The sequence below is a fragment of the Natrix helvetica genome (assembly GCF_964273705.1).
Source record: "Natrix helvetica genome assembly, chromosome: 1".
NCBI lineage: Eukaryota > Metazoa > Chordata > Lepidosauria > Squamata > Natricidae > Natrix > Natrix helvetica.
Genome location: NC_138548.1, coordinates 89,736,592 through 89,753,133, shown reverse-complemented (window position 1 = coordinate 89,753,133; position 16,542 = coordinate 89,736,592). Strand labels below are relative to the sequence as shown.

The 16,542-nt window shown below is 35.3% G+C and overlaps 1 protein-coding gene across 7 annotated transcripts in view; it reads right to left on the bottom strand.

Moving 5' to 3' along the window:
• Positions 1–16,542, bottom strand: part of SHANK2 (SH3 and multiple ankyrin repeat domains 2) — a 367,712-nt gene that overhangs the window by 161,288 nt on the left and 189,882 nt on the right. For all 7 annotated transcript variants that reach the window (XM_081934542.1, XM_081934546.1, XM_081934547.1 and 4 more), the window contains one exon: positions 12,985–13,060. In XM_081934542.1, coding sequence (XP_081790668.1) covers positions 12,985–13,060 — 76 coding nt within the window. The remainder of the gene's footprint in view (positions 1–12,984; positions 13,061–16,542) is intronic.

Genomic DNA, 16,542 nt, shown 5'->3' with positions numbered 1-16,542 from the left:
TTACACAGTTAATAATGGTAATTATTTTTTTCATTTTTTGAAACCTTTTCTTAGCTGATACAACCACTTAAGATTACCACATACAAGTTCTTTTGTCTATGAAATTCCCTGTGTTATTACAGCTCCTAATGACCCTTGGTTCTGTGGTCATGACTTTTCCTTCCTTTCAATGCAATATGATTTCTCTCCCATAGCATCCACCTTGAAATACACAGGTACAGTATAGATGATACCTTGCTCAGTAGTAGTAACTGTGAAAGGGATCTTGGAGTCCTAGTGGACAACCATTTAAATAAGAGCCAGCAGTGTGCAGCAGCTGCCAAAAAGCCAACACAATTCTAGGCTGCATAAACAGAGGGATAGAATCAAGATCACGTGAAGTGTTAATACCACTTTATAATGCCTTGGTAAGGCCACACTTAGAATACTGCATTCAGTTCTGGTCGCCACGATGTAAAAAAATGTGGAGACTCTAGAAAGAGAAGAGCAACAAAGATGATTAGGGGACTGGAGACTAAAACATATGAGGAACGGTTGCAGGAACTAGGTATGTCTAGTTTAATAGAAAGAAGGACTAGGGGAGACATTATAGCAGTGTTACAATATCTCAGGGGTTACCACAAAGAAGAGGGAGTCAAACTATTCTCCAAGGCACCTGAGGGTAGAACAAGAAGCAATGGGTGGAAACTAATCAAGGAGAGAAGCAACTTAGAACTGAGGAGAAATTTCCTGACAGTGAGAACAATTAATCAGTGGAACAGCTTGCCTCCAGAAGTTGTGAATGCCCCAACACTGGAAGTCTTTAAGAAGATGTTGGATAGCCATCTGTCTGAAACGGTATAGGGTTTCCTGCCTAGGCAGTGGGTTGGACTAGAAGACCTCCAAGGTCCCTTCCAACTCTACTATTGTATTGTATTGCATTGAAATACCTACAATCAAATAGACTTACAGACTATAGCATTAAAATTGCAAATCCATTAGTGAAAAAATCCTCTGCTTTGGAAGGTGATCCCCTATTAGCTGTTCTGTTATAGAGCTACTAATTTCACTTGTGGTTGGTCCCCTATGCTAAGAATTTCTTTGGCAGAAAACTGAATTCTCTTTTCCAGGTTGCTACAGCCCACTGCTCGCCAGAGTACTGAACTCACCCAATGGTCCCCTAACTAAACATTTTTTCCACATCCTCAGGGAAACCAAAGTAAGATTGACCTATACAAAAATGAACAGCTGAAATCTTTGACCTTTCATCTTTTCTTTGCTAATATTCAAAACATGTTGGATAGAAGAGATTTTAATGCTTTGCAAAAACATCAAAGCAAAGTAAGAAATTCTATTCAATAGCCTTCCTGAACTCAAGGACAGAAATATAAAATAAATGCTATCTTGAGGTATGACTTATCATAAAATCTGATCTTATCTAATTTATCTTAATTGCGTTCAGATACTTAAACTGCCTAATTAAAGCATGGACAATTGAATATGGTCCGAGAATCTGATATTCCAATGGAACTCAAAAAAAGAAACCTACCATGGCAAATTATAGTAATTATAATTGAACTTGTGTCTCATTAAATATGTAAAAATGCAAAATTGCAAATGTTCACATAAATATATTAAATCCAGAAAAATATGTAGATAGTGAGAAAATAAAAACCCAGCCCTACACCTCTGGATAATGTCAATTCTCTCTAATATCATTTTAGGTATGTTTTATGAAATACTTTCAGTATTCTTTCAATATTTCACTCACCATTTTATAATAATGTGGAGGCCAGATGAGCTTAACACAAAATGCAACAACAAAAAACTATTTTCATGTTTTGGAAAAGTATGATAAAAGCAAGTCTTAACATTCATAAAGCTAAATTATTTATCCTCACACAGGATAGTATTTTAAAGTAAGAATAAGGGTAAATTTTAATTAGAGCTCTTTAAAATTGACAATCCATCTTTCCCCTCTTCACTTCCATCTCTATCTCCATCTCCTATCAAAATGCTTGAGTTACCTCTATCCATCTTCAAGTAAGCTAGGCACAGACCATTCCAAGAAAAATATGTCATTATCATAGTAGCATGGCTGCTCAAAGAGATCAGCCAACTGGTAACAGAATAACAGAATAGCAGAGTTGGAAGGGATCTTGGAGATCTTCTAATCCAATCTCTTACTCAGGCAGGAAACCCTATATCATTTCAGACAAATGATTGTCCAATTTCTTCTTTAAAACCTCCAATATTGGCATAACCACAATTTCTGGAAGTGAATCATTTCATTGATTAATTGTTTTTACTTTCAGGAAATGTCTCCTTAGTTCTAGATTGCTTCTCTCTTTGATTAATTTCCATTCATTGCTTCTCATCTTGCCTTCAGGTGCTTTATAAAATAGCTTGACCCATCTTCTTTGTGGCAGTCTCTTAGTTATTGGAACGTTGATATCATGTCACCCCAAGTCCTTCTTTTCATTAAACTGGATATACTCAATTCCTGCAACTGTTCTTCATATGCTTTAGTCTCCAATTACCTAATTATCTTTGTTGCTCTTCTCTGTACTCTAGAAAGAGTATATTGGAATATTGGACACATATGATGTAAATTTAGAAGCTATTACCTGTTTGGAAAATACTCTTTGGAATATATTGTTCTTTCTTTCCTCCAAACAAATAATGGTCAAAATCAAAATGATTTTATATATACATATCTAGTAAGAAGCCATTTCTACTAGGCTATTTATGGATTCTCCGCTGGTTTTTTTTTTAAAATTCAGCTGCAAAGCAAGATGTGAAACACCCACAATATGAGAACAAAAGAAGTATCTACCGTACAAATAAAGGGATACGAAGCACAACGAATGGGATTTTTGCAAGCACACATCTATGACATTTGAATGAAACAGTCTAAAAGATCTCTGACATACTTGATTAGCTAAAAAGCACCATACTTAGTCATGTGCAAAGAGCAACGTACTATTGTGAGCAATGTAAGAATTGTCAAGCAATATTAATATGGAAAGAGTCCTAATTATACCAGCCATTTCCAGGATAAATTCTAGGAAAGGGATGCACAAAGTCTCTAGCTGAGAACCATATTAACAAAGGGGAGGGGGAATCGAGGGCTGAAATAACTACAGCTATTATGCAAAATGAGCAGGGGCAGATTTTTCTGGAGGCGGCAGGTTTTTAGGGGTGGAGTCTCTCTCTCTCAACTGTGATAAGTCTATTTTAAGACTTAAACTATAGTTTTTGTGCATCCCCAGCCATAAAATGACAGGAAAATGAACAGCCTATTTTCAATCTGGCAATTACAAAAAAGAAACAAAGGGGGAGGGGGGGTTTGGAACCCACATGTGACCTATGGATACAGGTGCCACCCCTGTTCTAAGAGAAAAATGGCCTAAAGCAAAAGCAAAAAAAAAAAAAAAAAAAGCAGATACTGAAAAATGGCACAATTATTTCCCTAAGGAATGAGGTTCACATAATCTCTTCCTGTTCATATAAATAACTGGGTCATGTAGGTTTTTTTAAAATAAAAAAAAATGCTTCTATCCCACTTTGCAGCCAACCATAACCATCAGAATGGCTTGCAATTCATTATCAAGATACAGAAAACATTTAGATGCTAACACTATAAATCAGCACCCACAGATCATTAAAGTAGTTAATACCATTAAAAAAAGGTTTTAATTTTAAATTCAGAAGAAGATAATCACTGGCCTACAGTAGCAGAGGTGCTTTTGTACCTCTGTAATGAGTGGGCAAAACAAGGTAAAAGGTCCTTTTGGGGGGGATTTCATGAATCACACACAAACAGAAACAGAAAAATTGGGCTTTAATTGCATTTTTAAAAAAACTCCAGAGTTTTGGATTTCTGGTGACTGCCTGGACAAGTCCCTGCAGTTTACCTGGGGAGGTTTTTCAGAAGTGGCTTTCCATTGCCTCTTTCCTAGGACTGAGAAGTGATTGGCTCAAAGTCACCCAGATGTCTTCATGCCTACAGTAGAGCTAGAACTCATGGTCTCCTGCTTTCTTCTCATCTAATACATTAGCCATTACATTAAACAGGCGCTTCCTAAATAGATTCCAATTTCATGATTACAGTAACGAGAACAAGTGAGGGTCATGTTTGAAATGCTTTCTCAAATTACCTCTCTGCCCCAAACTCAGATTTAGTTTATCTCACTTTTGCCTTGATTGCAAAAGTTCCTCAAGTTTATTCCTACTGCCCATTACCATCCTTCATATTCACTTGTTTTTCTTAATTTTAATATGTAAAAAAGTGCAAGAAAGCTGTACTAAGTATGCTTTTAAAGTTGCACCTCTAGGGTGTAAATCAGATTACTGGCTGTCACCTTTAACATCCTGCATAGATATGGGCCTTCTTCCAATTTTCTGCCTATACTATAAGAAGTCCTTTTAAATATCTTTACTTACGGAATGTTACCTTTGTGAACCTTGGAGGTAGGTCTTTTCAACCGCTTCCCCTTCCCTGTCGACTTAGAATGACATTCCCTCCTGAGATCCATATGATTCCAACTTAAAAGTCTTTGGAAAGGCAATTAAAACCCACCGGTTCTTCCAATAGGCCTTGGGGACAGATATTCTCTCTTGGAATGTGGTGTTCTATTTGAATTTTATTGTCTCCAGCAATCAAGAATTGTGAGCTGTTCAGTAGTTGCTTCATTTTTATGTATATTTTTAACTTTATTTTATGGAATAGGTTGTGTAAGTTAACAGTGGCCAAGCTCAAACAAACAAGCAAATGCTATCAACAATTGTGGCCTCTTCTAAGTAGGTGTCTGAGCAATTGAAAATTAAGACACTTCACTTTTTGAAAGCAGGGAAAGATTATTAAGAAATCTTTAAACATTTCCTCCTTGCATTTTTGATTCTAAGACTAATTCCAAAGAATAACAAAAGTTATACATTTGTCAATTAAAAAGTTGTCAAAATCAGAGAAAGAGGTAGAAGACCAAGAAAAAAAATTGGTAGAATAGTTCCTAAAATCGTCAGATCTTTGAAATAGATCCCATAGATAATTGATGGTTTAGCTAATGCTAGTATAACTATCCATAGTATAGTGCTCCTTATATAATCATCTTTAAATCACTTGGACTTGCTTATGTATCCTTATCATGTGATTGTCAGAAGAGAAGACAGAGAGAAAGGTAGACAAAATATCATTGTTTACATTAGGCAAAAGAAACCTTGATAAACCCGAAATCAATGGCCTCAGCCACATAAGATATATTTTGAGGGGGGAAAGGTTTGAAACATTTACTAGATAATTAGATTTAATTCCTAGGGATTTATTATTTGAAACCAAAAAAATAATGTAACAACTTTTGTTATTTTATAACTATATGGGCTGCTGAAAATGCATTATGTAAAACCTGAGGTTATTCCCTTTGTCATTACTTTAACTTCCACTGTTCTAAAAAACAAACAAACAAACATCAAAAAACCATTGACAATTTTAATTAAAGGGACTTTTCCAGCATCATGTTCAGTTTTCAGAAAACCAGTTTGCTTACCATAAGACTAAAGCAGTTACTTACTATGAAGCGGTATATAAGTCTAAGTGCTATTGCTATCTTAAGTTGCAATGCCAGCTCAAGGGCATATGGCACCCCTAGGCCACCCTGATTGATGGCGCTACCTCCTGCCAATGTGAAGTCTTGCATTTTTAGAATGATGTAGAAGGGGAAGCAACACTGGTGCCTTGTAATATTTGGTGCCCTGGGCAAGTATCTACTCAGCTTCTGGTGACCTTGTTGGCTCCACAACGATAACATGGCCATTCAAGGTGGCTCCATTATATTTTTGAATTATATGACAGGAAGAGGAAATGCCATGCAGGTAGAAGACAGAAGGGATTCAATTAAATATCAACATATTTAAGAAGCTATTGTCCCTAGAAATTGAAACTGAAAAGTTGGATCATTCAGCAAAACGACAATCTGAAGCATATTTCCAAATCAACGATAAAGGACATTTGAAAGGCAACAGTTTTAATGGTTTTCAAAATCTCTATATTGAAATATTATGAAAATATGTGTAAAGACTTCCAACATATTATGTATGAAAGAAGATTTGATCATATTTCTAAGCCAGAGAGTTCACTGCAGAAAAAAAAACCAAAAGCAAAACTTGGAAGTCTTAAGGCGGCTACTCCTAGCTGGAAATCCATGGAGGCTTTTATTTCTCCCAAAAAAAGCTATAGCAAAGTTCTGACTGAAAAGATGTCCAAACTTCCATATTTGACATATTCACTGCTTTCTTATAAACAACTGCACCTAAGTAATAAGTATCTGCAATAATCAAACTTTATTTCATGTGGAGCTCGTGTCAGTCCACTCAAGGATTTACTGAAATATAAAATTTGATCAAAGGTGCCAAATGTTGTATTCAACTGCAAACCACTATAGAATTCAAAATGGGAAACATTAGAATTCAAAAATGATTTTCAAGGTTGGATTTAGTTCCTTCAGGCATTCAATTTTATTTCAATTACTTGCTTACTTCTTATAAAAGTAGCATTTGTAATAATATGTGATAAAATCGAAGGGAAAACATTAAATAATGCAATGTTACTGAAAAATTCAGTATTTGGGGATTTTGTAATCTTAGATATTCTAGGAAATTATATAAACTAATCCACAGATATGTGAAAGTACAAATGTACAGATTAATGCCTATAGTCAATCAGTTGTAACTAAAAGAAATAAAAACAATTTTCTAAAACATGAGAAGGTGCCATTACTAGGAAGAAAAATATATTCTTCAAATAGCTGTTAAAGAAAAACTAGTATCTGATAATTCTTTGGGAATAATTTTTTAAAAATAAATTAATTCAAGAAAATGAATCACTGATGTCTAGTTGTTGATTTTAATTTCTTAATTTAAATACAGTAATAGAAAAAAAGCATCTTAACTCTCCCCCCCGTCCTTTTCTCCTTTATTTACTGGTCAAAACATTATTCAAGATTTCGCTACCCATATATTTAACTTTCCTAATGCACCTCAATGCTCCTATCTGTTACTGGGTTATAAAAGAAAAGTTACTTTTTCAACACTGTCTTATTAGATCATAGTAAGAACAGAATTGGATCGAGGAATCATATAACATAAGGACTGGGAGATCATCTAAGAGAGAGAGGGAGGAAGGGAGAGAATGTCTTTTGTACCATGAGAAATTGGAAACCTGGCTAGATGAATCACGTTGTAGTAGTAGATTCCTCCAATGCACAGGAAGTTGCATTAGATGAGTGTGTGTGTGTGTGTGTGTGTGTGTGTGTGTGAGAGAGAGAGAGAGAGAGAGAGAGAGAGAGAGAGAGAGATTAAATATCTGAAGGTTTGAAGACATCTGATGTTAGATAAGAAGGTAAGTTATTTCAGTTTTGCTATGTTTTATCTTTTACTACACTAATTTCACTTTGCCATGTGTTCACAGTCTTAATACTATTTTAAACATTTGTCTTAATGCACCCTACTCCCTCTGGCTACAGGATTAAATGCCCATATATTTCTATAGTTTTATATACAAAAAGAGGTATTCCTCACTTACCAACCGCAAATAGGAGCAGCAATCCAGTGCTGGAGTTATAAAATGAAACATGTAATCGTATCTGACTTATGTCAATTCAGTTGAAGTCACTTAATGACCTAATGCCACCCAAGTGCAATTTCCGGCCATCTTCCCCACTGACTATGCTTGTCAAAAGCTGGGTTTGAATAGGGAAATCACATGATTGCAGGATGCTGCAATTGCCATAAATGTGTGCCATTGCACCCAAATTATGATCACATGACTGTGGGGATGCTGCAGTTGCTGAAAGTTTGAGGATCGATTATAAATCTCCTTTTTTAGTACCTTTGTAACTTTGAATGCAATCTATAAGTGAGGAATACCTGTAGTATTTTACGACTGCTTGCATCCTTCTCCCATGCTCTGCCAATAATGCAAATAAAATAAAATAATTGTATACCTCGATATGTATTAATTTTAATCATCTATTTACTTTGGGACCACATGACATTTCATTTCTGCTGCTAAAATTTATGCCAAAATAAAATATGATATATTTCATATATAAAACTTTGAAAAAAATCTTTGCTAGTAGAGACCAGTGATAATTCAGTACACCAATCTATGTGACCCAATAGCTAAGCAAATGTATCAGGTAGCTCCCAAGGGGGAAAAGGAGGGTCATATTTAATCCCACAGATTGTAATGAATACATCTGTTCTAGTAACTGCTACAGGTGTGGTGATTACTGTATGAAAAACTATCTGAAATCCAGATTCTATTCATTTGCTCAGTATGATGTTTCTATTATTACAAAACCTTTACAGTGCAGTTTAGACACCTGGAAAGAATGAATGTGACAATTTAGTGAGGATTTCAAAACTGAGGGAGAATTGTAGGTTCAGCTTCACCTTAAACACAGCTAATGGGTTCAGGCAATGGCAAATCAGACTTGGCTCCTAGGAATTATTTGAAAGTGATAAAACCGATAATCTAGCTTTTTATATAATGCAAAAGTTTTCTCCATTCATTTTATTATTTTTGTTCAACTACCAAATTAAAAGAAGTAGAGGCAATGCATTGGGAAGTCTTAATAAAATAATTATCCAAATAACTCATTTTTTTCAGAAAATTTGTTAGCTTAAGATCAGAGAGACAGTTATCTTGGGATGGTTCACACACTACAAAGTCAACAAATTGGAAGCTAATGCTGACATCTTATAGATAAGTCCCATGTCAGTGATGAAGTGCTTGCTATAAGCTACATACTTTAAGTTATGGAATTTGTTGCCAGAAATAGTAGTAGTTGTTTATCAGTGATGAGTTGCTAACCAGTTTACTACCAATTCACTCATGCTCGCATGTGCGCAACACTTTTGTGTATGTGCACAAGCATCCGGGCGGGTGGGCGGAGCCTCTTGCCACCGCCACTACTGGTTCGGCCAAACCGGGAGCAACCCACATGGTACACATATTCCTGAATGATGGAGCTATAAATTGGTTCTAATCAAAGTTATTATATCTATATAACTTTTTAGCACTGAAAATGACATGTATGGGAAAGGAAAATTAATATCACGGGATCACATTCAATCACAGAGTATCAGAGTGTTTTCTTTTTCTATTTGTGGGCTTCCCATAGAGATTTATATAGAAAGTATAAGAATCAGATGCTGGACTAGAATGTCGTTTGGCTGATCCTACACTGTGGCCCTTATGTACCAATATTTGTCTTTCCCCTTTTCTCTCAATTCCTTGTGAAAGGATGGGATATCTAAAATCAGTAAATATACTGCAAATTATCCTAGTTTTCTAATTGTTTTATAAAAATTGAACCCTTATTGTGTGGTAGAATTATTTTGACTCCTCATTTCTTCCCCTTTATATATTACTTCAACATTTTTAAGTAGTTTTATTCAATTTTCAAATTTTCACCACAAAGTTTTTGGAAGGTAGATTGCAACCATGTTAATAATATGTAGTCATATGAAAAAAAAGAAAAAGAAAACAGAGGAAATACGTTATTTGAATATGAGATTGAAAGAAATGTGTCCGGAACACTAAAAGTACTATTTAACCTATAATGTACTATAAACTCTATTGTGTGTAGCAGGAAGCCAAGTGAGTATCATTTTGGCATATGTTAAGTGTATCTCCATTTTGTATTCTGTTTTATATAATCGTTGGTGTCCAAGGAACTATAGTCAATCATATTTTGCTTACTCTGTGCAATTATATAAAGTGAATTATGAGCTATTATTATTTAAATACTCCAGAGATAGTTAAAACAGAAACAGAATCAAGAGATATAAGCATCTTTGAGTGCACTTTTTATATATATCATCAGCTCAATAACTCCATTGCATTTTATTTATTTATTAAATTTATCATTTATTAAAAAAACATAGCTGTTCCCTCTTCCTTTATTAAATAAGTTCCCTTTAATTTGTAAACAAAGTTTTTAATGTGGATGCATTTTAAGTTCTTTTTTTTCCCCTCTTCCATTTAATTGTGTCTGATTCTCAGAGACTGCCTGGACAAGTCCTTACAGTTTTCCTGGCAAAGTTTTTCACAACTGATAATGCCATTGCCTGCTTCCTAACCTCAAGAATGACTGACCCAAGGCCACCCAGCTGGCATCATGCCCAAAGCAGGACTAGCTCACAATTATCCAGTTTCTATCCAATTGACTCTCATTTTTAACCTCTACAGATGTTCTGTTTTCCTTTTAGTTTTTCCTTGACTTCCGATATCCCTAACTGTTTTAAGAATTCTTTACTTAAGGAACCAAAATTGGGACCAGTAACTTCATCACTAAGCATCATGGTCACTAAGTGAAAAACCAAGTGACCATGACAGACTTACGCTGTCACGTCTCATTCAGTTCTTAAGCATATCATCATGGTGAGGCATCATATGAACCATGATTTGTTCATTCTCCATTAACTCTGCTTGTCACAAGCCAGTTGGAAAGTTTGAAGTTAATGATTGCAGGAAGTGTCAGCTCGTCAAAAATGTCTGTCAGCTATGAAGTACTCAAATGAAGTGCTCACATTAATGAGAAATGCTGCCATGGTTATAAATGCATGTATTGGTTGTAAAATGGTTTTTTTCCACACTGTCATAACTTTGAACTGTTACTAAATGAGATAGCCAGTAATTGAGAACTAACAGTACTAGACCATTCAACTCACCATTATCTATACTGGTCAATTTCTTCCATTCCCTTCTGAGTATTTTTTGCTGTTTCTAATCTGTTCCTTTACGGATAAGATATATCCAAATCTATGTGCATATAGACAAATAACGGGTTTCCCCAACATACACCCAATATAAGCCCTGCTGCCAAAATAAGCCCTAATTAAGGCACCATCCACCCCAGGGTGCACACTGCACAGGTAAAAATTAAGCTAGGGTGGGGAAAACCTTGGCAGTCTTGCTAGCTGCAGAAGAAGTCCCCGAAGGCCTCTGACAGTGAAACGGAAGCCGGGGGCAACACACGCAAATGAGATGAGTCAGTGGGCAACACCCTCCCTGAAAATAAGACCTGGTGCCTTTTTGGTGGCAAAAAGAATTATGAGACAGGGTCATATTTTTAGGGAAACACAGTGCATAGCAACATCTAATGTCAGCAAGCAGGCTGATCTGGTCCATCGTTGTCCATTTTATGCACCTCTAAAACCAGATCCAAATATTTCCTCCAATACCTTGGGAAAGGGATGGAAAAGGAACTCAGTCCAACGTTCTATAGAGGCAGAGAAACTTTAGCTTTCAAGATGTAGCTGAACCATATAGCTCAGCAGCTGAGACAGCATGATTGAACAGAAACTGGCAACTGTAGCACAACAGCAACTATTGACCTTATTCTAATTAAAATGCTGCCGACATATTATCTATACTCGCTATTATTTTCTCCTATGCATATCATGCTGTACTTAACAAAGAAATACCCTGCCATTTTATTGAACACCATTCTAGTTTCAAACTGCTCTAAAATAGGTTCAGAGTAAACAGTTTGCTAATTTTTTTTATATTTATATAAAATATGCAAAATGTATTCTGTTTTCTACGTGTACATATGGCATTTACATGCTAATATTACTGAAGATGTAGAATAAGACTATAGATACAATCCACCTGCTTCAAACAAATTATGCCATGGAAGTTCCACATTGAAACTGAACTGCACATGCAATTATAACTTTAGACTAATCGCAGGTTATTAAAACACCTCCATTAGCTTGTGCAATTCACTGCAATCTATCTATAAATACTCAAGCTAGAAAATGGGTAAAAGTATTTCAGGCTGCAACCAATTGCAAATCCACAAGCACCCTAAAATTGTGCACCTCTGTCTTCATACTATTTCTTCAAAATCAGTTCAAATTCTATTTTTGAATATGTCATATAACAGGGGGGGCAACCCCCAGGACACGGACCAGTACCATTCTGTGGACTGTTAGGAACTGGGCTGCACAAATGGCAGGCGAGCAAACAAAGCTTATCTGCACATGCACAGGATATAGGTTGCACATGAAACCACCTCCCCATCCCACCTCCAGTCCGTGGAGAAATTGTCTTCCACAAAACCCAACTCAAAGATAAGTATAGGAAGTACAAGAAAGCCACCATTTTAAACAAAAATTAATAGAATGCCCCAAAAGAAGTTTTCCAAAACTGCATTAAAATGATGAGATGTTATGTGGCAGATGTTAGAATGGAACTTCAGATTTGATGGAAAGAATAAAAAGTGGGTAATTTTTGAATGTGTTCTTTGATTAGATAAATAATGTTGTAGGTTCTACACTTCAACAATCATAAGGATGAAAAGGGGGACCAAAAATAAGAATTGACTAGGATCTGTAGAATGGAAAATTAGAATTATATATGTAACTATAACAGAGTGAACATGTATAAAACAAGATCGAAGTAATATGGATGGAAGATGTCTTGATATTTGTAAATACTGAATAGACTAAATGTAAATAAGCAAGGTGGTTATTATACTTAACTTTATATTTTAGTATGTATGGCAAAGACACTGCCAGGATGGTTACACTGTGTCCAATGTTTTATTGTGTGTTAATTAAAAACTTTTTAAAGAAAACAATCATAAGGACTATCTATAGGCAATTATTAAATTTTCATTCATAAGAGAACTCCAGGCACATTGCATCTGTAGATAAATTAGCTGGCCTGCTGAAGTAAGAGAAACAATGGATTATTAACATTTATTGAAACACAGGATGTGATGGCATCATCCTTTGTTCACTCTGGGAAGACATTTGGTGGTTCTCTATCCTAGCAAAAGATGTCATGTAACCAATAAATGGGTTTATAAATAGGGAGTGAAAAACGCATACTGCTTTAAGAGTTTTGAAGACAAAGTCTACATATGAAGTTTACTTTTTAAGTATTGAAAAAATATACAATTTACATTATGAAATAAAATAAAAGCATCTTACCTTGAAGCATCAAAGCTGTCATATGATCCAACAGTATAATGTCTAAACAATTTCTTTGTTCTATCTGCTCGAGTTTCTGTTCAAAATGAAGATAGATTATTCTTATTAAACGTATTCTATGTCCAGAAAGATAATCAAATGCTCTTTTAAATTAAACTGAAATGTGTCAATAATTACTATAAATAATCAGAACTTAGTTTCAATGTTTAATGATATTTAGGATATAATTTCTTATTTACAGCACACATGTACAAAATATACAATATGAATTTAAGAAGTAGATCAGGCATGCAGAACCTCTGGGCTATGGGCTAATTACTCCATGAGAACTACATATTTATCCCACAAAGAGTACAAATAGTCATTGTTCTCATTTTCAAACTCTATATTTTTCATTGTAAGTCTCAATACACAATGTAGCTCAATCACTTTACCAGAAATTTATTGTACTTTCATATATCATATTGTTTTAACAGAATAACAGAGTTGGGAAAGACCTTGGAAGTCTTCTAGTCACTGATGGCTAACCTTTTCCAAACTGAGTGCCCAAAGCATGCATGTTTGCCCAAACTCCCAAAATGCAATATGCGCACCACTCCCGTGCATGTGCCCAGACCCACCATGCGGCCCCCACACATGCATGTGATACCACATGCCCATATACCCTCCCACATATGCACCACACCTCATGCATGTTCATGTACCACCCGCATGCACCCTACCCACATGCACCCCACCCCGTGCATGCATTCACGGCGGAGCTGAGTGGGAGCAACAGCTCGCATGCCCACAGAGAGGGCACTGCATGTCACCTTTGGCATGTGTGCCATAGATTCGCCATCACGGTTCTAGTCCAACCCCCTGCTTAATCAGGAAAATCCTATACCATTTCAGACAAATGGTTGTCCAATCTCTTTTTTAAAATCTCCAGGATTGGAGCACCCATAAAGGTTTCCAGAGCAGTATTTAATATAATTTCTGAAAATATGTTAAAATTAAGTATTACCAAATGCTTAATTTTAATCTTACTTTAGAAAGAACCATATAACTTTATTAACTTGTCAAACTATCTCGGTAATTTTTTAAACGCTTTAATTGTAGGTTTAGCCCATAACAGATACAACACTCTTGAAGCTTTAGCTATAATCTATATATTGGCGATTTATCTAACAATAACATTTCAATATATACTATCAACTCTGTCGATGTTTGGGTTGAACAGGCTGCTTGTAGGCTAATTTGCAAAAATGTGCTCAATGAAGAAAACCACAGAAGATCCAAGGAAAACCTCCAACTTTCTAAAATAATTTTTGTCTGCTTCCAAATATATTTTTAATCCAAATTCTGGACACTCTTTATGACCCATACTGTAATAAATTTAAGACACTAAATTAAAGACGTAATGCTTCTTGTCTCTACATGTTCAAGGAAGGATACATTTTTTTCAGCTTTTATGATTCATTAAAGCAGTTGATGCTCATTTATAAATTACAAGCATATAATAGAGATGCATCATCATCACAATAATCATTAGCTGAAATGTAATATCACACAAATGAGAGAAACTGAATAAGGAATAAGGTTTTAAAGGTATTTTGTGGGAATTAAAGTACATAAAGTCCAGGCATTAAAGACTTGTAAAAAATAGTCTGGACTCAAATACATATATTAATTTAGGGCATTTTAAAGATCAATATACAATTGAGACTAGAGACATTTTTGTTGGGGCTGATGAAAAAAACAATTTGAAAAACTGCATGGAGCTCTATTCTTATACATGATAACAACAACAAGATTTTTATATTGTGGAAATATGCACTAATACCTACAATGGAACAATGGTTGTTAAGGTTGATGGAGTTGGCTGAGAACGAAATTGACAACCTTGATTAAAGACATTGATTAATTTTAATGCTAACTGGAAACCCTTTCGGACTTTTTCTGTGAAACAGAAAAAATTTTTTTTTTATATATATATGTAAATTTGATGACTGATAATACTAAGAAACTATTTAAAAATGGATGCTATGCTGTTACTGTAGAGTAAGAGTTTAAGGTAAGTATAAAGTACGAACGATGCCTGCTTCATAATAAGCGACTCAATATTGTAATACAAAAAACAGTGATTTATTAATAGCTTCATTAGGCATTCTTCATTAGGCATTTCTTATTCGCAGCCATCTTTTTCGCTTTCTTTATCTGCTTTTGAACTTTGCCCGTGTTCCTGTCTTCCCTTCAGTCTTTGCAATAAATCACGTTATCCAATAGCTTCATTCATCTCAACCCAGCTACTGTAATCTGACATCCAACTCCGCCGACACTCTGCATGGAATGTCAACACAGAGTTGACATCAAGTTTCATTTATAAGTCATTCCTTTTTTTGTATTTCTATTCTGCTCTCTATTTATTTTTCTCTATTTATTTTTCTCTTCTCTTTCTTGATTACTAGTTTTTTTTCTTTTCATTATAAAATTTAATAAATGTATTTTTAAAAATGTAGATATTTAGAATCAGTTGAAATAAGACATTCTAAAAAGATGCCTCCATGCGTAGCAGTGGTGGGATTCAAATTTTTTTTACTACTGGTTCTGTGGGTGCGGCGCGGTGGGCGTTGAAGGGGAAGGATACTGTAAAATCTCAATTTTCTCCCCTCTCCAGGGGAAGGTTACTGCAAAATCCCCATTTCCTCCTGATCAGCTGAGATTCGGGAGGCAGAGAATAGATGGAGGCAGGGGAAGTCAGAGATGGTATTTACCAATTCTCTGAACTACTCAAAATTTCCGCTACCGGTTCTCCAGAACTGGTCAGAACCTGCTGAATACTAGCTCTGATGCGTAGGTTCCGTCATTGTGAGTAAGAGAGAAAATGCCCAGTGCAGGCTTTGGAGTGATGGGGCATGGGGGCGAGTTCTTGAAGAAAGTATTTGCCAAGGTAATTCTGAATTGATTGTAGTGGAGTTTGCCATAAGTTGTTATAATGCAAGGAAAACATTAAATCTAATTTTTCAGGTGAATATAAAAAAAAAAAAACCCAGCATATTCGCTCTGACAGTGCCTGTAAACTCCAAAATTATAGATTCTTTAGAAAAGTCAGCTGTAGGGACAAATTGGCTTCTATAGGTATGTTCTCAGCGTTCTATTATTGTACTGAAAGTGGGTGGGAGGAAACGCAAAATATGCAAGTGACAAGCTTTATACCATGTCAGCTATCCAAAAGTTTGCAAAGCAAAATTGTATTGCAATAATTTAAACATCTAAGTGCGTTTACAGGAAATATAAATTACTGGGAGAAGCAAGATAATCCAAAGGGCAAGGTAATAATATATATTGTTTAGGATCATTATAGAGTGGGAGGATTTTTTATTCAATAGAAAGAAAAATATATAATCTCTCCCTAGTAAAAAGAGGACCCAATGAGAAAAGGTGCATACATTTACTTACGGTATATCCCATATACTAATCCATGAATAGTTACCAGTTTTTGGCCTGAGGCCTTAAAAGAGACAGAAGAACTAAGCACATCTTTAAAAAACAAATACAAATACAGAAATATCGCAC